A 25,769-nucleotide genomic window follows, 5' to 3' on the forward strand; every position below is an offset into this window, starting at 1 on the left:
TACTCCTCTTGAAAATGTGCTTCGACCAGGTGGACTGAATTTCTGGCAGTACGAGGTCTCACCTCTGGTCACCGCTCCCTTACCTGTTTCCGCTGCCTATGTCCCGTAATTCTTTTACAAGCCATTTTCATTCCCTAACTTATGCAAGCTCCCTTAGTTTCGCTAGGTGGAATTTCTTCAATCAATTGAACTTGCTTTTTAGGAATTCAGGCACTTCAACAAACAAGGACTCTCATGAACATTTATGTTAGTGTGCCAGATAGTTCTCGACTATCAACGTGTCAATTCACGAAGACTATCTTTTCAAGATAGAAGTGTATATAAAGACTGCAAACCTGTACATATTGTATAAAGACAGACTTTTCTCAAGATTCAATATTCCTTTTTGCTTCAAAATAAATTTCAGTTATTTGTGTAAATATTATAAAGTGAAGCAAATAAAGTTGTGTTCTGTAAACTTCAACCTTGGTTACAACACAACGATGTAAAGGAGAGTGCATATAAGTCTCTAGTAAGACCCCAACTAGAGTATGGTTCCAGTGTATGGGACCCTCACCAGGATTACCTGATTCAAGAACTGGAAAAAATCCAAAGAAAAGCAGCTCGATTTGTTCTGGGTGATTTCCGACAAAAGAGTAGCGTTACAAAAATGTTGCAATGTTTGGGTTGGGAAGAATTGAGAGAAAGAAGAAGAGCTGCTCGACTAAGTGGTATGTCAATTTAAGATTATCAAAATTTTTATTAGTCAAGCTTGTAACATGTAAGTGGTATGTTCCGAGCTGTCAGCAGAGAGATGGCGTGGAATGACATTAGTAGACGAATAAGTTTGAATGGCGTTTATAAAGGTAGGAAAGATCACAATATGAAGATAAAGTTGGAATTCAAGAGGACAAACTGGGGCAAATATTCATTTATAGGAAGGGGAGTTAGGGATTGGAATAGCATACCAAGGGAGATGTTCAATAAATTTCCAATTTCTTTGAAATCATTTAAGAAAAGGCTAGGAAAGCAACAGATAGGGAATCTGCCACCTGGGCGACTGCCCTAAATGCAGATCAGTATTGATTGATTGATTGATTGATTGATTGATTGATTGATTGATTGATTGATTGATTGATTGATTGATTGAATCATTCTACTAAGCATGTTTTGTTTGCAAGTACCATTTTGTTTCACTTTTGAGTCCCGCCCTGTTTCGTCACAAATAAGAAAGAGTCAAAAAGAATTCAACAAGAGCTAAAATCGAAGATAACCCAGGCCAAAGCAGTCTCTCAGTTTTCCTCTGATTTCACAGCTGCTGAGATCTCAACTGCGCTAAAAGAAATAAAGTCAGGAAAAGCAGCCGGATTGGATGGAATATACCCAGAATTCCTTATACATTGTGGTCCCCGAACAACCGAATGGCTTGCCAAATTTTACAGCAATATCTTACATGTTGGACAACTACCATCAATACTCAAAAGAACAAAAATAGTAGCAATCCTTAAACCAGGTAAAAGTGGAGACAGTGCAGAAGATTACAGACCCATAGCCCTTTTAAGTGTCTGCTACAAACTACTGGAGAGAGTAATATACAATAGAATCTCAGCCAAAATCCTAGAGCACATACCACTTGAACAAGCTGGCTTCAGACCAAGCCGCTGCTGTACCGACCAGGTGTTAGCCCTAACCACCCATATTGAGAGGGGATTTCAAGATCGAAAGAAGACCGTAGCAGTGTTCGTAGATCTGTCATCAGCTTATGACACAGTCTGGTGAAAAGGAATGATCCTCAAATTCTTGAAGTTAATCCCTTGTAACACGCTTGCCACCCTGCTGAATAATATGTTGGCTAATAGAATGATTGAAGTACACCTACATGGCAACATAAGTAAAACTTACAAACTGAGTGACGGATTACCACAGGGATCGGTACTGGTTCCATTGCTCTTCAACGTATATACAGCAGATCTACCTTCAACTAATGCTAGGAAGTTTATATACACTGACGACATCTGTTTGGCAGCTCAGTCTGGTGATTTTGCTGGAGCAGAAACCACACTCACTAAAGATCTCTGCAGAATTGATAATTATTTTAAAACCTGGCGACTGAAACCAAACATAACAAAAACAGAGGTCAGCTGCTTTCATTTGAGCAACAGACAAGCCAATTATGTCCCTCAGGTTCAATTCAGAGGTCATATACTGAAGTTCAATCCTCATCCAAAATATCTAGGCGTTACCTTGGATCGATCTTTGACTTACAGCGAACATGTACGCAAAACATCTGCCAAGATCAAAACCCGCAATAACATCCTGCACAAACTCACAGGAACAAGCTGGGGCCCATCTGCATCCACCCTCTGAACTACAGCACTTGCGTTAGTATACCCAGTAGCCGAATACTGCTGCCCAGTATGGCTCAACAGTGCCCATACAAAGAAGATAGACACTCAGTTAAACGATACAATGAGGACTATATCAGGAACCATCCAATCCACACCTTTGGATTGGTTACCAGTTCTTTCAAATATTCCACCTCCTCATCTCCGAAGACAAATGGCACTGAGGAAAGAATGGCTTAAATGCTGTGACAATCCTCTTCTACCAATACATCAAGACTGCCTACGTGAAGATCTCAGGCTGAAATCTAGGAACCCTTCTTGGTTACTAGGAAAGAGGCTAGCCCAAGATGAATTTCATACTAACACTGCCTGGCGCAATGGGTGGTCAGCTTCAAACCCTGACAGATTAGGTCTAATTTCGGATCCAGTTATGCAACCTCCTGGTTTCAACTTACCCAGAAAAATCTGGTCATCACTTAATCGGATCAGAACTCAACATGGCAGATGCAACTACTGGAAACACAAGTGGAAGATTACCAGCGATCCTTATTGCGACTGCTCTGACGTGCCTCAGACCGTTCAACATATCCTCACAGAGTGCCCACTCCGAAGATTCAGTGGGACAATAAAGGATATCCACGAGGCCAGTGATGGTGTGAGTTGGCTAACAAAACTGGACATTCAGCTTTAGCAGCAATGCAGATATTGATGAGCTAAAATGTATAAATATAGTTTGTTTATTACGTACTTGTTCTGTGTGTATAGATGAAACTGTTTTTCGTGTAATTGTACATATTTGTTAATAACCAAATTGTAACAATGTATCCTCATGCCATACGAAATATATAATCAGATCACAATGAGGGCTTAATATTTTTGACAATTTTTTCCCTTGCCTTCAACATTACAATGTTTTTGAGTTTCACCATCACAAGATATTACCTAGTATCATTCCGTATTGACGGTTTTCACTTTACAAAATAAAAGTTTTTATTACATCCTGTTCAGTACATGTATCCATCTTTTGATAGAGTGACATTCAATCAAACATGTTACGGCTCATTTTGAGCCATCTTCAGAGAAGAAAAAATATATTAAAAGCTACATGAATTGATGTTGAAAGAGTATCATTAAAACCGATGAGAAAAAAATATATAAAAACCAAGTGGGACATGATGAATCTAAAACAGTACGGGAGAGAGTAGGTTCGAACCCCACTGTCGGCAGCACTGAAGATGGTTTTCCGTTGTATCCCATTTTCACACCAGGCAAATGCTGGGGCTGTACCTAATTAAGGCCACAGCCGCTTCCTTCCCACTCCTAGCTCCTTCCTGTCCCATCGTCGCCATAAGACGTGTCTGTGTCGGTGCGACGCAAAGCAACTTGGGGGGAAAAAAAAACAGTACGAGGTTGTGGCAAGGTTGAAAACCTCTCAGTCTAAAAGTTTTGTATCCCGCTCTAAAACAAGGATGAAGTATGATTTGTATGATGTTGCAAAGGGTTACTGACAGGTATATTAGACAGCATTTGTAGTGCATTATGTGCCAATGAATGCTGGTCATCCTGGGCAGGTAAAGCTTTAGTTCATTCTGAATTGGTGCCATGCAGTTGACTCTAAGAATATACTTAATTGCTTGACTGGAGGTCAGATATACCAGATGAATCAACCACCAGATTAATGCAACCCCCACTTGATAATTTAACATGAGATGATTTCCTCTGTCATCTGATAAATTATTATATAGGTACATGGGTTGAAATACATGTATTCATTACTGACAAACCAGCAATAATGATGTAATAATGAACACATAGAATCACAAAAGGAATGCTCTATATTGATCAGAAACTGCATCTACACTGAATGTTTTGATATAAGTGCAGCTGCAACTGCTTTCTCCATTACCGGAGTTGTCGATGGTATAATTAGACCGATAGTAACTATGATCACATATCACATTCAGTGTACACTATTTATTACTATGCAGTCTGCACAGTACAGATGCCTGGTTGATGTTCACATCATGTGCAAGATCATTAAAAAGGAATGACAGAATCAGAGAAGAAATGAACACCAGGCTCTTCAAAAAGGACTTTTGAGAGATTAGATATGCCGGCATTGCAGCGGATTACTATGTTATAAAAGTGATTGCTGTGTTGAGGGGAAATATAATCGAGCAACCATCCCTACTTAACTCAAATCATAAGTGAAAATGGAATAGTCCAACCCTTTGAAAAATGAGGGTATCGGCAAAATAAAGGGAAGGGCCAGGAAGGGCATTAAAAGTGAAACTCCCGAGACCTCAGAAACATAATACTGTTGCGATTTGAAGAGAATAAGAGTTGACCAAAGGAGGTCAGATAGCAAAGTTGTAAACAAGGAGGCTGACAGCTGTAATTGTAAGCAATGGCAGATTTAGTAAAGGAACGCATGGCCACCAATCTGTGTTCATAGCTGCTGAGGGTTACCCCTTCTAGTCACCTCTTGTAACAGGCAAGGGTTACTGTGGGTGTATTCTACTGCCCCACCTTCAAGAGATACATTATCACATACAAAGCTAAAACTTACAAAATTGTAATCATTTCATTCTATTGAGTTTGCTGTCTTTCTTCCTGGTGGTGTATTTCTATACCAGTTATAGGCTAATAATGGCAAGATGGGTGTTACTGTATGGGTTTACAATGCAACTTGTGTTTGTTCAAGTTCTTACAGAAATAAATTGAATGCCATTTTCCCTTATGATGTTAAGAGTTGTATCTTTTGATGATAAAACAAACCTTTTTGTATTGTTTGGTAAAACAAACTGTATTTGACATACTTCTTTTTTATTTGCTAAGCTTTTCTGACACCATCAAATGTATTCTTCCCTTACATTCACTGATGAAACTATTGGTCTCCTAACAAAAATTGGTTTGTTTTCCATACATACTTCTGCTTTTCAACAGATGTTTCAGACCTAAACCAACGATTGAAGTTCTACACAGTAATAATGTGATTTTTGTGATTTATAGGTAAAGTATCATTATGAAGTGTTCTGTCGGTTAAGACCAGGGATTAGTCTCTTGGCATTATATGGAACTTTACACCAACTTCGCCGTATGTCTATATACGAGTCCTTCTGCCGTAAATCCAGCGCTGTTCTATTTGCCACTGATATTGCAGCTCGAGGTTTAGGTGAGTTTTATTATTCTATTATTAAAGTAATTAAAGAGCCGGAAAGTTAATGAGTTACATAAAAGTAAATGTTAAATGAAGACAAATAGTAATGAAGTACTTACTTATGCCATTGCAGGGTTGTATCTAAAAAATATTATATTGGAAACTAGCGACCTACCTTGGCTTCATATGGAAGCAATTTTGAATTTACTGCGATATGCCTTATAAGACTCCCTTGTAGACGACAGTTCCTTTTTTCTCCTTGTGTGTGTTTTTTAAAACTATTTTTGCAATTTCACTAAAACGATAACTCTTAAGCTATATATTCAAATTGCAATCTGTAAATGTTATTTTTATCAATAAGATTATTGAGGTTCTTAATTTATTTAGGTAAGGATTGTGTGAATCTGAAAATCATCATCATAATCCTCATTGTCTGTATCCATTTCCCTTGTCCAGCTCCCACCAGATTGTGATGCTGATGGCACCTTTCCCTCTTCCTCTATCCAACCACCATTGTTCCTCCTCAACTGTGTTCCAATCCAGGTTTCTTCTAATTATACTTTTGTTAATCATTTTCAACCACCTTAGTCTGGGTCTCACTGTTGCCCTTCCTCCTCCTCCTTGGATCTCATCACCTGCTTCGGCATCCTTCCCTCTTCCATCCTCTTAACGAGTCCAAACCATCCATTCTGTAATAAAGTTTTTCCACACGAATTTCCTTGTTGATGTCCTTATTTCGTTGTCTGTCCCTTCTTGTCTTTCCTGTCATACTTCTTCGAAATTTCATTTCACTCGTCTGGACTTTATTCTTCTGTCTTTTTGTCAGTGTCCAGGTCTCCACTGCATATGTCATTGCTGGGTAGTCGCACATCTTATGCATTACTTCTTCACACTTCATTTGTACTTCCTTTTTCCACATCACATTTCTCACTTTCTGGCAGAGTGCATTTCCCTGTTGAATCCTTATACTGATCCATGCCTTGCATCCTGCATCAGTTTGTTTCCCAAATACTCTAAACTCTCCACACAATTTCAAAATTTTGTTCCTTTATTTTTATAATTCTTTTCTCCTCTAGTCAACACAATTGTCTTACTATTTTCCATACTGATTTCCATAATTCTCAACACACTCAAAAAATCAGTTGCCTTGGTACTTCCTCTCTGTTTGTTCCCCACACCACAATATCAGTGGTTTCTATTTCTATTTTTTATTTTATTTTACTTCAAACTGTTGCTTACTGAAATGCTTATTGAGGGCTTCTTTTTACAGATACAGACAGGTATATAATGCCTCAGACTTTTTTGTAGAGCTTTTTTTATACTCAACAATTATTCCATGCATACTTAGTCAATTTCTGATGGTTTAGGCAATGAAAACCAAGAAACCACTTGACTGCTCATTTTTCTTAGACCCCCACAATGGCACAACAGCCCCGAAGGGCCATGGCCTACCAAGCGACCGCTGCTCATCCCGAAGGCCTGCAGATTATGAGGTATCGTGTGGTCAGCACAACAAATCATCTAGGCCGTTATTCTGGGCTTTCTATACCGGGGCCACCATCTCACCGTCAGATAGCTCCTCAATTGTAATCACGTAGGCTGAGTGGACCTCGAACCAGCCCTCAGATCCATGTAAAAGTCCCTGACCTGGCCGGGAATCGAACCCGGGGCCTCTAGGTAAGAGGCAGGCATGCTCCCCCTACACCACGGGTCTAGCTTTTTCTTAGACTACCTTCACAAAAATTGCATCTGCTCAGCTCCCTTTTGCCATAGAGTTATGTTTCATACAAATAAACCTTTCTTGATAAATATTCTATACAACAGTTAAGACTGCATCAACATTTGTGTGGTATTCTGGAGATTAGCCCACAGAAACACCTACCGGGGACTTTATGTTGTCATATGTATACATTTAACAATTTTTTTTTTTACAATTTGCTTTACATCTTACCAACAGAGGTCTTACGGCGACAATGGGGCAAGAAAGGGCTAGGAGTGGGAAGGATACAACCATGGCTTTGTTTAAGTCCCAACCAGTGTTTGCCTGTTTTGAAAATGGGAAACCATAGGAAACCATCTTCAAGGCTCCTGACATTCGAACACTCAAACCCACTAGCTCCTGAATGCAAGCTGACAGCGATGTGACCCTAACTGTGCAGCCACTTCATTCGACTGCACTCCATTACTTTTGTTTTGGACTTATTTATTTTCATCTTGTACTCCTTACTCGAGACTCCGTCCGTACCATTCACCAATTTCTCCAGTTCCTCTGCAGGCTCAGATAAAATAACAATATCATCGGCAAATCTCAGGGTTTTGATTTCCTCTCCTTGGATTGTGATTCCCTTTCTAAGTTCCTCTTTGTTTTCCCTTTACTGCTTGTGATGCCTACATATAGGAAGACAGGAACATGGGAAGGAACATATAATAGGATAAACACACTGATATGTCACTGTGAGAAGAGGGAGAAATAGCAAGAAAACACAAATAGACAAGGACCATCTCCATATCTTCACTTAATGCCAACGTCAGATTGGCTGAATTCCGGTTCTTCTGCAACCAAAATTATATGGCCAAAATGAAAAAAAATGTGCATGCATCAGAAATGGACATCGGTATAATTCCTGGTGTCACTTCATTGTTACCTACATTAACAAATTAAAAAATTAATTATTTCTGGTTGAATTTAAATATTACGAAATGTATGTATATCATTTGTACTAATGCTCAAGTAAGACAGTACAAACAACACAAAATCAAAAATATTATTTGTGCTAATATTGTGTTCAATGCATCAAAATAAAATATTTGATCTGTTTCTTTATGTATTTACAGTATTCATATTAGACATCAAAATGTAATGATAAATATATTAGAAGTCCACTATAGCGAGCATGGCATGTAACAAGAACACCATTATAACAAGATATTTTTTTCTGTCCCTTGAAAATTTGTGTATTAAACTGTGCAACATCATTCAGTTACAGCTAGAGCCTTGTCACTGACACATCTGTTATTATGAGCGATTAAGGGTGCACGATTTTTTCCTTCACCAATATTGATGCACCCCAGCAATTATATTGCATGCGGTCGATCATTGCATCACTGATTTCAGAGGTTAGTTTATATTTTCCCATGCCTGGTTACATTTCGGAAAACTGGACAAGTTGCCTGTGCGGTTAGGGTCACACAGCTGTGAGCTTGAGTCCGGAACATAGTGGGTTCGAACACCATTGTCGGCAGCCCCGAATATGGTTTTCCGTGGTTTCCCATTTTTCACACCAGACAAATGCTGCGACTGTACCTTAATTTAGGCCACGGCCGCTTCCTTCCCAATCCTAGGCCTTTCCTATCCCATCATCACCATAAGACCTCTCTGTGTCGGTGCAACGTAAAGCAAAAAAAAAAAAAAAAAAAAAAATTTCGGGAAGGCTGTTCCTATGTAAATTTATAGCGAGGAGGTTACCATTTCTCTACGGGCGCTTGAAATATGTTTTCAAGATAATACACGGTTAGGTTATGTCGCACTGTTTGAATAAGAAAACTGAAACGTTTGCCAAAGTAGCCTCTGGAGTGATACTATAATTTTTTTAGAATGAAATGAAACATACTCTTCCATGTATGTTATTTCAAAAAATAACAAACGAATAAGCGGTTATGTAGATATCATATGCGAAAATGCAAGTTTTGAACAAACTTATTGGCATTTCATACCGATTTTAATGTGTGCGGGGTTTTCCTGACATGTATGAAAAATCAGATATAACGACAATCCGCTATAGCAAGTAAATTTCTTGCCATTATGAATTCTTCATGGTGTGGGTTACTGTAGTCATGACCTAGTTCGTGAACCATGGGCAATGGCTGAGTGGCCTAGTAAGTGGTCCTGAGAGTCAGGATAACAGTTGCTATGGAATTGGAGTGGGCATCTCGGACATATTCTGAGTCATGGCCTTCCTTATGCTCAGGCGGCTAGGGCTATACAATCCATCGATGGTCCCTAACCCATTAGAGGAGGAATCCTCACTTGGACTATGTGTAAGTAGGGTAAGCATCCTGCTTGATGAATTTACCGAGCTCAGAACATTTTAAGCAAGCCTAGGACCTATGGGAGTAACGGAGTCGCACTCCTATTTGACAGGCAAGGGACTCTTCGGAAACAACCTGGTGAAAGAAATGGAATTCGATGGGGAGCTATCAGTATTAATGGGGCTTATGGAAGAAAGAAACTAGAAATGGCTGAGTCAGCAAAGAGGATGCAACCGGATGTGCTAGGAGTAAGTGATGCCGGGCCGAGTGGCTCAGACGGTTAAGGTGCTGGCCTTCTGACCCCAACGTGGCAGGTTCGATCCCAGCTCAGTCCGGTGGTATTTGAAGGTGCTCAGATACGTCAGCCTCGTGTCGGTAGATTTACTGGCATGTAAAAGAGCTCACGCGGGACTAAATTCCGGCACATCGGTGTCTCCGAAAACCGAAAAAGTAGTTAGTGGGACATAAAGCAAATAACATTATTATTATTATTATTATTATTATTATTATTATTATTATTATTATTATTATTAGGAGTAAGTGATATTCGGTTAAGGGGAGATAACGAGGAAGAGATAGGAGATTATAAAGTGTACTTGACGGGTGTTAGAAAGGGAAGAGCAGAGTATGGGATAAGGCTGTTTATCAGGAATACCATTGCTCGCAACATAGTTTCTGTTAGACACGTGAATGAGCGAATGATGTGGGTAGATTTGGCAGTTGGAGGAATTATGACGAGAATTGTCGCAGTGTATTCACCCTGTGAGGGTGCAGATGAGGATGAAGGTGACAAGTTTTATGAACCATTGAGTGACATCGTAGTCAGGGTCAACAGCAAGGTTATTCACCACTACATATGGGAGGCTAGGGGTACCAGATCCATAATAGACTATATCTTAACTGATTTTGAATTCAGGAAGTCTGTTAGGAATGTACGAGTTTTCCGGGGATTTTTCGATGATACAGACCACTATCTGATCTGTAGTGAACTAAGTATCTCTAGGCCTAGGATAGAGAAAGTGAAATCTGTCTGCAAACGAATAAGGGTAGAAAATCTCCAGGATGAGGAAATTAGAGAGAAGTACATGGATATGATTAGTGAGAAGTTTCGAACAGTGGACAGTAAGCAGGTTCAGGATATAGAAAGAGAATGGGTGGCATACAGGGATGCTGTAGTAGAAACAACAAGGAATGCCTGGGAACAACTATGTGTTAAGATGGGAAAATTAAAAATAGGAGAGGATTTCCACCAATCAATACTTATTTATTGTACACATTAAACTACAGGACCGGTTTCGACCTCATATTCAAGGTCATCTTCAGCTGAACCATATATACATATTAATATAATGAAGCTTTGATTAAGATTGTGGTGTTGAAGGAATGCCATATGATGATGATGTACATTTAGTTACATACAAATGGGGCACGCCTTAGCGTGAGCTGGCGTATATGTCATTCTGTGCAATATTGCAACTGTATGTCTAAAATGTTGAAGGTCTTAAAACTAGTGTATAAAACACGTCTTTTCCTAAACTAACTTATATATATGTACAAGATAAAAACAATACATAAAAACACTTCATGTACATGAACATTCGTTCTTGCTTGGTGGTCAATACATCGACTAACTTCCGTATTTATTGACCACCAAGCAAGAACGAATGTTCATGTACATGAAGTGTTTTTATGTATTGTTTTTATCTTGTACATATATATAAGTTAGTTTAGGAAAAGACGTGTTTTATACACTAGTTTTAAGACCTTCAACATTTTAGACATACAGTTGCAATATTGCACAGAATGACATATACGCCAGCTCACGCTAAGGCGTGCCCCATTTGTATGTAACTAAATGTACATCATCATCATATGGCATTCCTTCAACACCACAATCTTAATCAAAGCTTCATTATATTAATATGTATATATGGTTCAGCTGAAGATGACCTTGAATATGAGGTCGAAACCGGTCCTGTAGTTTAATGTGTACAATAAATAAGTATTGATTGGTGGAAATCCTCTCCTATTTTTAATTGTGCAATTGTCAATACGGAAATGAAGATTATAGATTACAAGATGGGAAAAGGCGAACATCTTGGTGGAATGCTGAAGTGAGAGCAGCTTATAAAACGTAAAAAGAAGGCTTATCAGAAATGGCTCCAAACAAGGGCTGATGCAGACAGGGAATTTGTATGTAGATGAAAAAAAAAAACAGAGCGAAACAAATAGTTGTTGAATCCAAAAAGAAGTCGTGGGAAGATTTTGGTAATAACCTGGAAAGGTTAGGTCAAGCAGCAGGGAAACCTTTCTGTACAGTAATAAAGAATCTTAGGAAGGGAAGGCAAAAGGAAATGAACAGTGTTTTGGGTCGTTCAGGTGAACTCATAATAGATCCCAGGGAATCACTGGAGAGGTGGAGGGAATATTTTGAAGATCATCTCAGCGTAAAAGGAAATTTTCCTGGTGGTGTTGCGAACAGCCAAGCCCATGGGGAGTAGGAAAATGATGTTGGTGAAATTACGCTTGAGGAAGTGGAAAGGATAGTAAATAAACTCCATTGTCATAAAGCAGTAGGAATAGATGAAATTAGACCTGAAATGGTGAAGTATAGTGAGAAAATAGGGATGAAATGGCTTCATAGAGTAGTAAGGTTAGCATGGAGTGTTGGTAAGATACCTTCACATTGAACAAAAGCATTAATTGCACCTATCTGTAAGCAAGGGAACAGGAAGGATTGCAACAACTATAGAGGTATCTCATTGATTAGTATACCAGGCAAAGTACTCACTGGCATCTTAGGAGGAAAGGTGCGATCAGTGATTGAGAGGAAGTTGGATGAAAGCCAGTGTAGTTTCAGATCACAGAAGGGCTGTCAGGATCAGATTTTCAGTATGTGCCAGGTAACTGAAAAATGCTACGAGAGGAATAGACAGCCATGTTTGTTTCATAGATCTAGAGAAAGCATACGACAGGGTACCGAGGGAAAATATGTTTGCCATATAGGGGGATTATGGAATTAAAGGTAGATTATTAAAATCAATCAAAAACATTTAAGTTGACAATTGGGCTTTAGTGAGAATTGATAGTAGAATGAGTTTCTGGTTCAGGGTATTTACAGTGGTTGGACAAGGCTGTAATCTTTCACCTTTGCTGTTCGTAGTTTACATGGATCATCTGCTGAAAGGTATAAAGTGGCAGGGAGGGATTCAGTTGGGTGGAAATGCAGTAAGCAGTCTGGCCTATGGTGACAACTTGGTCTTAATGACAGATTGTGCTGAAAGCCTGCAGTCCAATATCTTGGAACTTGAAAATAGGTGCAATGAGTATGGTATGAAAATTAGCCTCTCGAAGACTAAATTGATAGTATTTACAATTCTTGTTTTTATTATCCACTCATTTCAATACATTAAATGTTTATTGTCCCTAAAGGGACATTACAATACAAATGTTAATTGGGACATGTTTTGCTCGCTGTATCAAGCATCTTCAGCCATCTTTCATACAATTTTCTCAAGGTTGAGTCATACATTAAACCTTATTTATAATAATCTTGTTCATTGAAAATGTTTTACACAATAACCTTTTTTTTGTCACTGCTTAAAAAGTAAACAAGTAAAAATTGACAAATAAATTGTATCATTAATGGACTAGACGTTAATTACATAATATTGATAAAATGTTGACACTACTGAAAAACTAAACAAAAAGATTTGTTTGACAATTAAAATGTATCATTAATGGACTAGACATTAATGACATAATATTGATGGCAAAGTCTTATTGTATATGCCAATTAAATTGAAAGATTTGGCTAATTCTCATTTGTTTCTTGATTTTTCAAATACTGTTAGTGTATTTACCAGAGTTTCAAATGAAATTAGTGAAAGTTAAAGGATTAAACTTGCAGTATTTTATCGTTGTGTTTTCATTAATTGAGAACTACATCATGATTAAGGGATGGATCATTGGAGGTTTATACTCTATGAATTCATATAACACAAGAAGTAAAAACACAACGACAAATAGTTTCAGTACTGCTACGAGCACAACTAAATAAAAAAGCGTGAAACAAGGGGGGACAATTATCCATAATGATGCAGTGTACAACACATACTATCTACAGTATGTACAATTATTGGTGCCCCTTTAAACTACACTAAACAACAAACTGACCAGTGAATATAGGCCGACTTAAAACAGTTGAAGATTGTATGATGCACACAACAGAGTATAAACCTCCAATGATCCATCCCTTAATCATGGTGTAGTTCTCAACGGAAAAAATACTGCAAGTTTAATCCTTTAACTTTTACTAATTTCATTTGAAACCCCGATAAATACAATAACAGTATTTGAAAAATCAAGAAACAAACGAGAATTAGCCAAATCTTTCAATTTAGTTGGCATATTTAATATGGCTTGGACATCAATATTATGTCATTAACGTCTAGTCCATTAATGATACATTTTAATTGTCAATAAATTTTTTTTTGTTTACATTTTGAGTAGTGACGAAATTTTATCAATATTATGTAATTAACGTGTAGTCCTTTAATGATACAATTTATTTGTCAATTTTTACTTGTTTACTTTTTAAGCAGTGACAAAAAATTTCAATGAACAAAATTATTATAAATAAGGTTTAATGTATGGCTCAACCTTGAAAAAATCGTATAAAAGATGGCTGAAGATGCTCGATACAGCAAGCGAAACATGTCCCAATTAACGTTTGTATTGTAATGTCCCTTTAGAGACAATAAACATTTAATGTATTGAATTGAGTGGATAATAAAAACAAGAATTGTAAATACAAGTAGTAAATTGATGTCGGTAGGTAAGAAATTCAACAGAATTGAATGTCAGATTGGTGATACAAAGCTGGAACAGGTAGATAATTTCAAGTATTTAGGTTGTGTGTTCTCCCAGGATGGTAATATACAGTAGAACCTCGATAATTCGAAATCGGGTAATTCAAAATCCCGCCTAATTTGAAGAAGCTCTCGTTCCCGGAAACATGAGATACAGTTTAGCATGTTATTTCAATTGTTTACTTCGAAATGCGGATAATTCGTAATTCGAAGTACAAATTCAGACTTTTAATTCGAAACTGCCTTTGCATTTTAAAATAATAGTATGTTACAGAGTAATTTCAACTCGAAATTTATCCGCTCCGCTTCATAATAGAACGCGCGTTCCGGAACGTGGAGGGGTAACTTTCCGCACTTACACTCACTTCGGTGGATCTACAGTGCGCTTCATGATTACTAAGTTGAATGAAATCGGAATTCTTTTGTATTCAACCTTTTAAAGAACGCCGTAATATCACGCAACAGTCAGTGTGCGGGAAAACAGAATCCGCAAACACTGGCGATGCCGACAATTGACGAAAGAACGTGGCTCATATAATAAATTCATACGCACCGAACAATATTGTCATTGCCGGTAAAACAGTCTTATGGTTTTAAAGGAGAAATTGCCAGCCGAGAAATCGTACAAGAGTGAGGGATGGGGGTCATAGTAGTGTGTTGCAATGCACATGGGCGCGAGATACTTTATCGCCTCGTCATAGGAAAGTTTGATAAGCTACAATGTTTTAAGGGCATCGAGCACCTTCCATGCCAGTACAAAGCATCTAAAAATGCAAACAGTACAGAAATCCAAAAAGATAATGCATTTGCACAGGGGAACCGGCATAATTTATTCTCGTCTTTGAATTGTGCGATTTTTTTTTTTCTTTCGTTGCATGAGGTTATGTTTTCAGTGATTTATCCAAGTGCATTATCTGAACATTGTAAATGCACCTTGTTGGATACATTTCGGAAATAGGTTTTTTTTTTTTTCCATGGCATTTGAAAGGTTTAAACTGTGAATCGAGGTGATTGCATGTATCAAATACAGTAGAGACAATACGCGACACTGAGCGAGATATCGAGGGACAGCTATTGGAGCTCACTGTAGCGGATAGACCTGAATGGTACTGATTCTGTCATAAGAGCACGTGTATTTTTGTGTGAAGTTTTTGGTGTTATTTATGCGTTTTCAGTGAGTTGACATAATTAAATAGTAGCGTGTGTCATTCCTTGATATCTCCTATCAACATGAGGGGAAAGGTATGTGCTGTGTTTGGCTGCAGTAATTACGAAGTAGAGAAAAATGCACGGTCGTTCTTCAGGTTCCCTCGTGACAAGAACATGTAAGTAATATTGTGTTTGCATGTATATTCTTCCAGTGACAGAGATTTTTATAGTACTTCATAATCTTCTGACCTGCTCGACCCAAGTTTTAACGGGCTTAAAATATAATACGCATATTTTATTGTATAGTGCAGCAGTTAACCTTCAATACCGATGTGTTGTTGTAGGTGTGATCTGTGGGTTTTGAAATGTCACAGAAGCGATTTGGATAAAGTGTATACGAAAGAAGGGACGTTACACTTGTATAAGAATTATAAGATCTGTTCAGATCATTTCCAGGCCAGCGACTTTAAAAATCCTCGACTATACAGCCAAGGGTATGTTACATTTTTACTCTAATTGTACGTAAATAATCCTCAAAGGATCACCATCGACAACATTTTCAAACTTTTCTTTCTTTTATCCCTCTTCTCAGATTAAAGCCGAGATTTTATAGATTTTCTTTCTGTTAGTAGGCTTCATGTTAAGAGGAAAATTGTCCAGCTATTAAATGTTAATTCATTGCATCATATGTGTAAGGAATGTGCCGATATTTTTATTGACAAATGTCTTAATGTGATGATATAATGTTTTTAAATGAGGAAAAAAGACAAATCCAACCGTAAGATTTCAGGCAGGTATGCTAAAGCTAAAAAAGTAAAGCATAAATGAAAGATCAAGCCATTTCACAGCAGTCCATTTCACACCTTGTTTATATGTCTAATTTCAGTCTTTGAATAATAACCTTTTAAGTAATTCTTCATTCATTTATCCAGAATTGCTTTAGCAACTTCGAAATTAATATCTCAATACCACTTTCCTGCTAGACATAATTTATTTATCCATTTCCGTATATACATTTCCATTGATATTTGAATTTAGCGCGATTTGTTCAGGTCAGGTCACTAGGAGCGCCACCGTCGAATTGTCTCCCATTTTAGCAAGGCGAAATCCGTAAGTGTCGTGTATTGTCTCTACTGTATTTGCATGTATTAATGGGTCTTAGAATACTTTGTGATGCGGTAAGTGTTTACATTTCTGAAGTACGAGAGAAGTGCCATGGCGGGAAATCGTACAAGGATAGAGTCGCAGGAAAGTTCAATTTTAAGGGCATCGGGTACTTTCTGTGTAAATACAAGGCATCTAAAATGCATACAGTATAGTAATCCAATTAATAAAGCACTTGCACATGGGAGTCAGCATAGATTTCTCCTCGTCTTTGAATCGTGCTTTTTCTTTCTTTTTCTTTCGTTGCGTGAGGTTATGTTTACCAGTGAGAAATCAGAGTGCATTATTTGAATACTGTAAATGCACCTTCTTGGATACATTTTGGAAATAGTTCTTTTTCATGGCATTTGAAAGGTATAAACTGTGAATCAAAGTTAACTGCATGCGGTAACGGGCCTTAGAATATTTAGTAACGCGGTAAGGGTTGGTACTTCTAAATTGCGAATTGGCGGTTAATTCGAAATCACGTAATTCGAAATCCGATTTTTGAGTCCCAACGACTTCGAATTAACGAGGTTTTACTGTAGTAAGTGAGATTGAATCAAGGTGTAGTAAAGCTAATGCAGTGAGCTCGCAGTTGCGATCGACAGTATTCTGTAAAAAGGAAATCAGCTCACAGACAAAACTATCTTCACATCGGTCTGTTTTCAGATCAACTTTGCTTTACAGGACCGAAAGCTTCGTGGATTCAGGATATCTTATTCATAAGTTAGAAGTAACAGGCATGAAAGTAATGAGAATGAATGCTGGTACAAACAGGTGGGAACAATGGCAGGAGGATACTTGGAATGAGGAGATAAAGGCTAAATTAGGAAGGAATTTGATGGAGGAAACTGTACGCATAAACCGGCTTCGTTGGTAAGGTCATGTGAGGCGAATGGAGGAGGATAAGTTACCTAGGAGAATAATGGACTCTGTTATGGAGAGTTATAGAGGGAGGCGAAGACTACAATGATTAGACTCAGTTTCTAACGATTTAAAGATAAGAGGTACAGAACTAAATGAGGCCACTGCACTAGTTGCAAATAGAGGATTGTGGTGACATTTAGTAAATTCAGAGAGGCTTGCAGACTGAACACTGAAAGGCACATCAGTCTACATTGATAATGAATGACGAATGAATGAATTCTCGCTATAGCGGGCTTCTACTGTATTTCATTTAAAATTAAATTAAATTTGTTTACATGCATGATGATTATAATATTCATACATATTTTAAAATTCAATAACAACAAGAAATACAACATACTAATTATTTTGTGGGTAAACTTCATTATGTGCCTATCACCATTAATATTGGTAGTCACCTATTGCAGCGCAGACATCTAGGCATGGTATGCGTGTCCTTTGTTCGAGTCTTTTGCAGACGACGTGACAGCATGTTACACAAGGCTGCCTATTTAGGAAGTACAAACAGCACGTTGTTATATCTGAGTATCTGCCCAAGTGTTTATTCAATACCTCTGTTTATTTTATGTTCATTAGCTCTGGTGGTTATTGAAGCCGCCAATATGCCTCTGGCATTTAGCATTCTCTATGGTGACAGCTGCTCATTCTATCTTCAATAGTGGCGTAAAGTTGAATTAATGAAGTATGCTTGATTGACTTGCACTTCATTGATTTGCACATATCCTGACAGAGTTTCATAGCCAAATGTTGTTGTTTTGTACTGCACATTGTTTCCTTTACAGTTTTGACTTGTATTCTGCGTGAGTAGGTAAAGGAATCTGGGATGAGTGACACATCATTTCCCATGATTCGTCAGCCACCAAGGGGGCAATGCTAGCAGGAGCTCAACTAATGGACGTTGGTGCATGCCATGTTTCATTAGGTTATAAAAGTACTTCTTGGGGTGGGCTGGGTTGAACCCTGTCTATTGCAATGAACACATCTCTCTCCTGAAAGCAACTCCAGGTAATATTTCCATCATTTGAACTTCCTTTTAATGTTATGAAGGGTGATGGGCACATAGTGAATTTCTGCTAGGTATGATTTCAACCTTATCTATGCTAATAATTTGAAAAAAAGAACAATTTTGTTCTCATAGCCTGACTGATTTTTGTGACATGTGTTTTTCCTTTTGTTAAAAATTCTATTACAACAGTATTTACTTGAGGTTTTACTTTTAGTGAGTACAGAGCACAGTCATTCATTTCTTTGGTGTATTTACCTAGACTTTCCGGAAGTGAATTGGGTGGTCCAGCTCGACTGTCCAGAAGATGCTAACACATACATTCATCGAGCAGGTCGCACAGCACGCTATCACAGAGGAGGTGAATCTCTGCTTGTTCTGCTTCCTTCTGAGGAAGAAGCTATGGTGAAAGAACTTGAAAACAAAAAGATACCCATTAAAAGAATCAGGTATTATTGCTATTGTAAATTGAAAACTTTTCAGTTTAAAAGAGCTAGGGACCAGCTGTTGTGTGCCCATCATTGATGGAAACTAACAGAGATGGATGGTAACAGAACAGATGGTAGCTAACAACAGTAGTCATTCAAAGCAATGTTGTTGATAAATTTAGCAAAACAATGTTGTTGATAAATTTAGGAACTTAGGGAAATTGTAGGTCTTCATATTTTGTTTTCTTCTGGCAAGTGATGTTAGGGTTTTCATCCCTTCTCTCCTTTATGATTCCTTTATCCCTAATTCTTTCAGTGATCTTTCCTTCTCATTTCAGTAGGTTGGGTTTTACTTTTTTTTTTTTTTAACATGGGATAGAAAAGGTCTAGGCATGGGAAGGAAGCGGCATGGCCTTAATTAAGGTACTGCCCCAGCATTTGCCCTGTGTGAAAATGGGAAACCATAGAACACCATTTTCAGGGCTGCCGACAGTGGGATTTGAACTCACTATCTTCTCCTGAATGCAAGCTCACAGCTGTGCGCCTCTAACCGCACGGCCAACTCCCTCTGTCATTTCATTAATCATCTTCGTTATCCTCCAATATACTTGGAAGTTAGAAACTTCATTTTGTTCCGTATTGAACTGGGATTACAGTAAAATGAAAATGTTAAAGGTCCACCTTTTCAATACCATGAATGTTTATTGATTTGTTGGCTGATGATGACGCGCAGTGAGTGTCGAAACTAGTACCAACCTTCTCTAAACGTTATGTGATATATATTCACATCAATAAACATTCATGGTATTGAAAAGGTGGACCTTTAACATTTTCATTTTACTCCAATATACTTCATAAAATGTATTTTTCTGAATATCTCCATTATTATTGCTCATACAGTAAAAATCAATCAGAAATATATAATTTAAAATTTAATTTTTTTTAAGTTTTGTTATTTACACCTCTTAGATAGAATAAGTATTTCTGGAGATGTTTGGAAGTTTATGGAAAATATGATAAATGCAACTATTATTATTCCTCACTTAGTAAAAACACAAGCCCGCCCAGTGGCCATAATCGTTAAGGCATGAAGTCTGACATCATGGTTAATCAGATTGAGTCCCGTTGGTCAAAAAGAAATTCATCATCAGAATGTTGGCCAGCAGGATAGGCGAGTGGGGGATGGGGTGTGTGTGATACAATTTCTAATCACTAGATTGCTTGCCAAAAGCCTGGATTCAATTCCAAATCTCTTGCAGTTATAGGCTCTGTGCACTGATGGGAGAAATGCACCGCTGCGCTACAAGTGGCGAACATTGTAAGTTAATGTGTTTCACCGCGCACCCGCTGTCGTCTCACCGCGTGCTGCCCTGGCCAACTAAATAATAAAAGTGGGATTTCAGAGTGTTTTATGCTACAACAATTGGCCACATTATTCCAAACTTGCAGAAAGTGCTCATGTATTAAATTTACAAGAAAAACTGTTCGCAGGAAATAGCATCAGAGCAATAACTACAAATGTGATCAGAAAGTAACATTGGTTCACTAGATACCCTACCATTTCATGATAGAGGCAACGTAGTAATTTATATATTAGTAGTGGTGATATCGAGATTAAGTTTGCAACGATACTTATTAGATCGTGACTTCCTTTTGCTACCTATAAGCGTTGTAAAATTCATTATGAATCAAGGAGCTCAGGCGCTGTTCTTCTCCGTTATAAATCCTTCAATAATGTTGTACTTGGTGTGTTAAGTGTGTGTGACAGTTTACAGAAAGAAGTGAGGCCTACATTAAGCACATCTGCACTGGAATCGCTTATGGTTCAGAAAATGAAAATGTCATCACAGTGGGAAGGATGCTTCAAGAAAAACTACACTGAAAAGCACATGCTGCATGAGAAACAAGCTACAAGGAATGTTTTATCACAGAACTATACTCCGTACGGCTCTACTTCTAAATTGACATTTTAGCAGATTTTGGCTCTGTCTGGTGGTTATGCGCTGAAGCATAGACATCCAACCAGTCCCAAGCTGCCATTCATATTGATTTATATCGGCAGAGCACGATCTCGAAACCCAGTTGCCAACTCGAATATTTACATTCGCCACGTGGTTAACCTATCTCGCTCAGCGTGTGTGGTATTCGGTGCGGTTCGCGATCTTTTGCATTTTCCTTCAATATTTAGTGTGTTTTTCATATTGTTGGAGGGTTCTAGTGACTCTGAGATCAGTAAAGTGTTCCCTTTGTAGGCCATAACCTTCTTTCTGTGCCAGCCATTAGCTGTTAGTGATGTATTATTTCCTCATTCTCTTTTATTGTTCTTGTGAATTTGTTTTCAATCCATATTCATTCGTTTTTCTGAGTATGTATTACAGTTTACAAGGGCTGTTTACCGCGGTCATATTGCATCAGCTGTTCTCGCAGGCGTAACGTGCTGGCAACAGAGAGAAGGCGATGCTCATTTGTTTTGCGAAACTTTAATTTAGAAGTAAGGCCGTGCAGAGTATAACAGGTTGTGTGCAAACGTTATTGTGTAATATGATATACTTTCGAATAGATTGCTAGAGGGAAGGGCAAAAGGGGTGTCATTATCGAGAAGGAAGGAGCATGCTTTGGAGTTGACTCAAAACTTTTCTCTGGCGTGGAGGGCAATTACTGATTACCCACTTCAAAGGTTGGCACCTCTGCTACACCACTGTATACTAATAAAATATTATAAGTAGCCAAATGCACATGCCAAGCTGTCCTTGAAATTAAATACTGAATTTCGAGAAATTTTGTTGAGCTGTCTTTCTATCATGTCATGACAAACAAACAGAGTAATACTAAATTCCCATGAAGGGAATTAGATATTTTTCCACCAATAGAGCATATCAAAAATCAGATCAAAAATTGGATGTATGGCTTTTCAGGCGTTTGCTCTATTAACCAGCATTCCGTCTTAGGTCTGACACTAGACTCATCAGAGTGGGATGTGTCAGACCCTACCCACTGATGCTGGGGTGTATGCAGGTGAACTTATCAGAAGCCTCTTATGTGGCACAGTCTGATAACTGCATACGGGAGATAAAACTCCACAATGGAATTAATGCTCGCCTAGCAATTCCAAACGGTAATACTAAATTCCCATGAAGGGAATTAGATATTTTTCCACCAATAGAGCATATCAAAAATCAGATCAAAAATTGGATGTATGGCTTTTCAGGCGTTTGCTCTATTAACCAGCATTTCGTCTTAGGTCTGACACTAGACTCATCAGAGTGGGATGTGTCAGACCCTACCCACTGATGCTGGGGTGTATGCAGGTGAACTTATCAGAAGCCTCTTATGTGGCACAGTCTGATAACTGCATACGGGAGATAAAATAAAACTCCACACTTGTTCAGTTTTGGTGTACCAGTACTGAACGTCATTATGTACGATTAATTTCTTATTCATAAAACACAAATTAAAGCCAATTTTCTATCTTCAAATATTGGGTTGTGCAAATTGGATTACAGTATTCACGTTTACATGATAGGTTCAGATAGCCATTTTCCATACATGTACGCGATTGGTCGAGCTAGATATCTATTTCTAAGTAACCAATACATAAGAAGTAACACTATTGGCTCGGTAGGAACACCGCATTCACAGTCAACCAATGAACGTTATGGTTTCACATCTGTACGCCACTCAGTACTGCATTTCGTTTATTTGCGTCTCACGATGCGTTCATTGTTAACTCTGTCACCAATATGGATCAAAAGAAGCGAAAGCAGTTTTCTTTAGAAGAAAAATGTTATATACTTCAAGAACTGGAGAAAGGAGGAAAGAAAGGAGAAATAGTGAAGAAGTATGAAATCAGCCCTTCAAAGTTGTGAAATTCCTTACTAATGAAGACAAAATTAAAATTTCTCAGAAAGTGCACTGGGCGCCCACATCTTGAAGCACGCAGAGGTCGCAAATGTTGAACTCGCACCTTTGATTTTCTACTCAATCTCTTAAGTTGGTCAAAGTTTTGTTCGATTCAAAATGGCGGCCATTGTTATTCCTGCTAGTCGCACATGGTCGAGTGTAACCTCCATTTCACTGTCAAAGAGTGTGACCAGACAGTAATGTTTAATAACTCTCTGCTCTGAAATAAAAGCTTCTACTAACATTTGTTTTAGGAGTGTGATCTGCAATAATACTGTGATATTTGTATTGGCCTCTGTGCACATGTTTTCATATTTGGTGTTTTTCACAACTTTCATTGCATTTGTTATTTTATGAGCCCCTGCAGAAAAGGTTTTCATATTTGTTCTCGTGTTTTTCACACCTTTTAATAATTCATCTGTAGATAAGGTAGATATAGTTTACACTGTACCCGCGGATACACGACGTAAAATGCCCTCATGACGGAAAAAGTCGTACCGTATTTCCCGGCATAATCGTCGCACTTTTTATACCAAAATTTTTGAAAAAATAGTAGGGTGTGACCATTATATGAAGAATTTTTAATACCAGTATTTGTATTACTCAAAAAATGTATTTATAACTAAATTGTATTTGATACAAATTTAAGATGCATGTAATACTTGCGTTTATACATCAAAATAATTAAAATAGTCTAAAACAAAATTCATAATTATTCGCAACAATTCGGCAAACGTTTTTCCAACCTGAAAATAAAAATGAACGTGTTAAGTTAATTATCATTAATTTGAGTATTAAAGTTAAAATATTACACTTGCAAAAGATTATCACTTTGTTGTGAAATACGGACTTACTGGTACACATCCAAATCTTGTGTGTCGCTATCGCAGGTTTCAGTATCTGATGCGCTGTCCTCGCCGCTGTTAATACCAGTATCAGATTCTTCGTCTCTCTGCCACACTGCGTCATCTTCAGATCCGACTAATGCATTCGAAATCCCAGTCCTTTTGAAGCTCTTGGAGACTAGTTCAGGTGGTATAAGATCTCAACTCTTCATCACCCACGAGCATAACAAGTCCAAGGGTGGACGCCTGATATTTCCAGCGGGCCTCAATTGCTGATCGCCGCACATCATCCACTCGTAAAATCGATGTAAGTGGTCTTTAAAGGGTTTATTAATACATACGTTTAGTGGCTGCAAAGCAGATGTTAGGCCACCAGGAAAGACTATCTGTCGTGTCTTATTTTTACTGAGAAGTTGCTTCACTTCATTCACGAGGTGACCTCAGAAACTATCTAAAACAAGCAGAGCTGGTTGTTTTAGTAGTGCACCGGGTCTTCTATCCCACTCAGTTTTAACCCAGTCCAGCATGAGTTCTACGTCCATCCAACCCTTTGGTTGTACTCATACATGAATTCCACGGGGAAACTGTATATTCTTAGGCATCATTTTCCTCTTGAAAATGATGTAAGGCGGCAACTTTCTTCCGTCAGCTGTAATGGCTAGCATTGCCGTGCATCGCAACTTCTCACTTCCGCTGGTTTTCATTAATACACTCCGTGATCCTTGTAGCGCAATAGTGCTGTTGCGAGGCATATCAAAAAAGATTGGAGTCTGATTGGTATTACTGATTTGAGAAAGCAAGTACAAAGTTTCCTTGCGCAAACGTATGACAAATCGGTGAAAATTTACAATCTTTTCCGTGTAATCAGCAGGCAACTTTTGGCTTAGTGTTGTTCTCCTTCGCACTGACAGATTGTGTCGTCGCATGAACCCCTTAATCCGCCCACGACTCGCCTTAAACTGAGTTATGTTGTATTTGCGTGCTACCTTCCGTCCCTTAATTTGTAACATTTCATAATTATGATTCACTGCAGCCATTGCTACGTATTTCATTGACGTACATAAACATTTCTTTGTCAATAATAGGAAACTTCCCTGTTTTAGGAGCTCTAAACGCGCGTCTAAAAGGGTTTGTGCTTTTTAGCTTGTTTTTTAATTTCCGCCAGTCACGCACCAACTTTTCACTCACTGAAAATTTTCTTTCTGCAGTTCTGTTCCCATGCTGTAGGCAATTACGCTTAGCTTGAAGCCCCCAGAATAGTTTCTATATTTACCCATAATCGCTTATAAATGCTTCACACGTTAATGTTTTGCAATATAAATGACTTTCTGTAATTGTTCACTATTAAAACAAATTATTTCTACAAACACCCCAAACACAAATTAAAAACTTAAATTCTCACACACACGTGTCTACAGTAATCACGTCAGTCACAAACAAATAAATGCATCTGTGATCTGTCCATTCCAGAGCAGCCAATACTGTTAGGCAGCAAGGAAGCATGCAGCAATTTGTTATCAGTTGAGTTCGTTGGTTGCGACACACTAGTGCGCTTGCTCAGAGCTCATAAACCAGAGCACGGACGTCTTCATACATCGCTCTAGCTAGTGCGGTGTAGATCTACTGTAGTTGACCGCGTTCCGAGACGTCAATAACAAACATTCATTTTTTCAATTTCTTTTAAACATACGGTAATTAGGTTAATATTTCTTCCCAGTTATTGATGATTTTACATTACATTACTGACGAGTTTATAAAATAAAACTTTAATACCATTGGATAATAATTATCTTGACTGCTTGGGTAAAAATTTTCATCCCATGCCCGGACACTTATGACGTAAAGATAAGAGTCTAGCGATGACAACTGAGACATCGTAAATAATTCGGCTGACCATGAGCTGAATAATTCTGTGGAAATCTGCGTTATCGTCTTGGATTTCACTTTGTGCGCAATAACGCAGGAGCCGGTCCCATGGTGTAGGGGT

General features: G+C 38.1%; 1 protein-coding gene across 1 annotated transcript in view; it reads left to right on the plus strand.

Annotated features, from left to right (window-relative positions):
* LOC136882510 (probable ATP-dependent RNA helicase DDX10) overlaps nt 1-25,769 on the plus strand; it is a 154,553-nt gene that overhangs the window by 69,255 nt on the left and 59,529 nt on the right. Inside the window, exons 7-8 of the mRNA XM_067155132.2 lie at nt 5,337-5,499; nt 18,872-19,058. Of these exons, the coding sequence (XP_067011233.2) occupies nt 5,337-5,499; nt 18,872-19,058 (350 nt within the window). The remainder of the gene's footprint in view (nt 1-5,336; nt 5,500-18,871; nt 19,059-25,769) is intronic.

The sequence above is a fragment of the Anabrus simplex genome, chromosome 1, assembly GCF_040414725.1.
Source record: "Anabrus simplex isolate iqAnaSimp1 chromosome 1, ASM4041472v1, whole genome shotgun sequence".
In the NCBI taxonomy this organism is placed as follows: domain Eukaryota; kingdom Metazoa; phylum Arthropoda; class Insecta; order Orthoptera; family Tettigoniidae; genus Anabrus; species Anabrus simplex.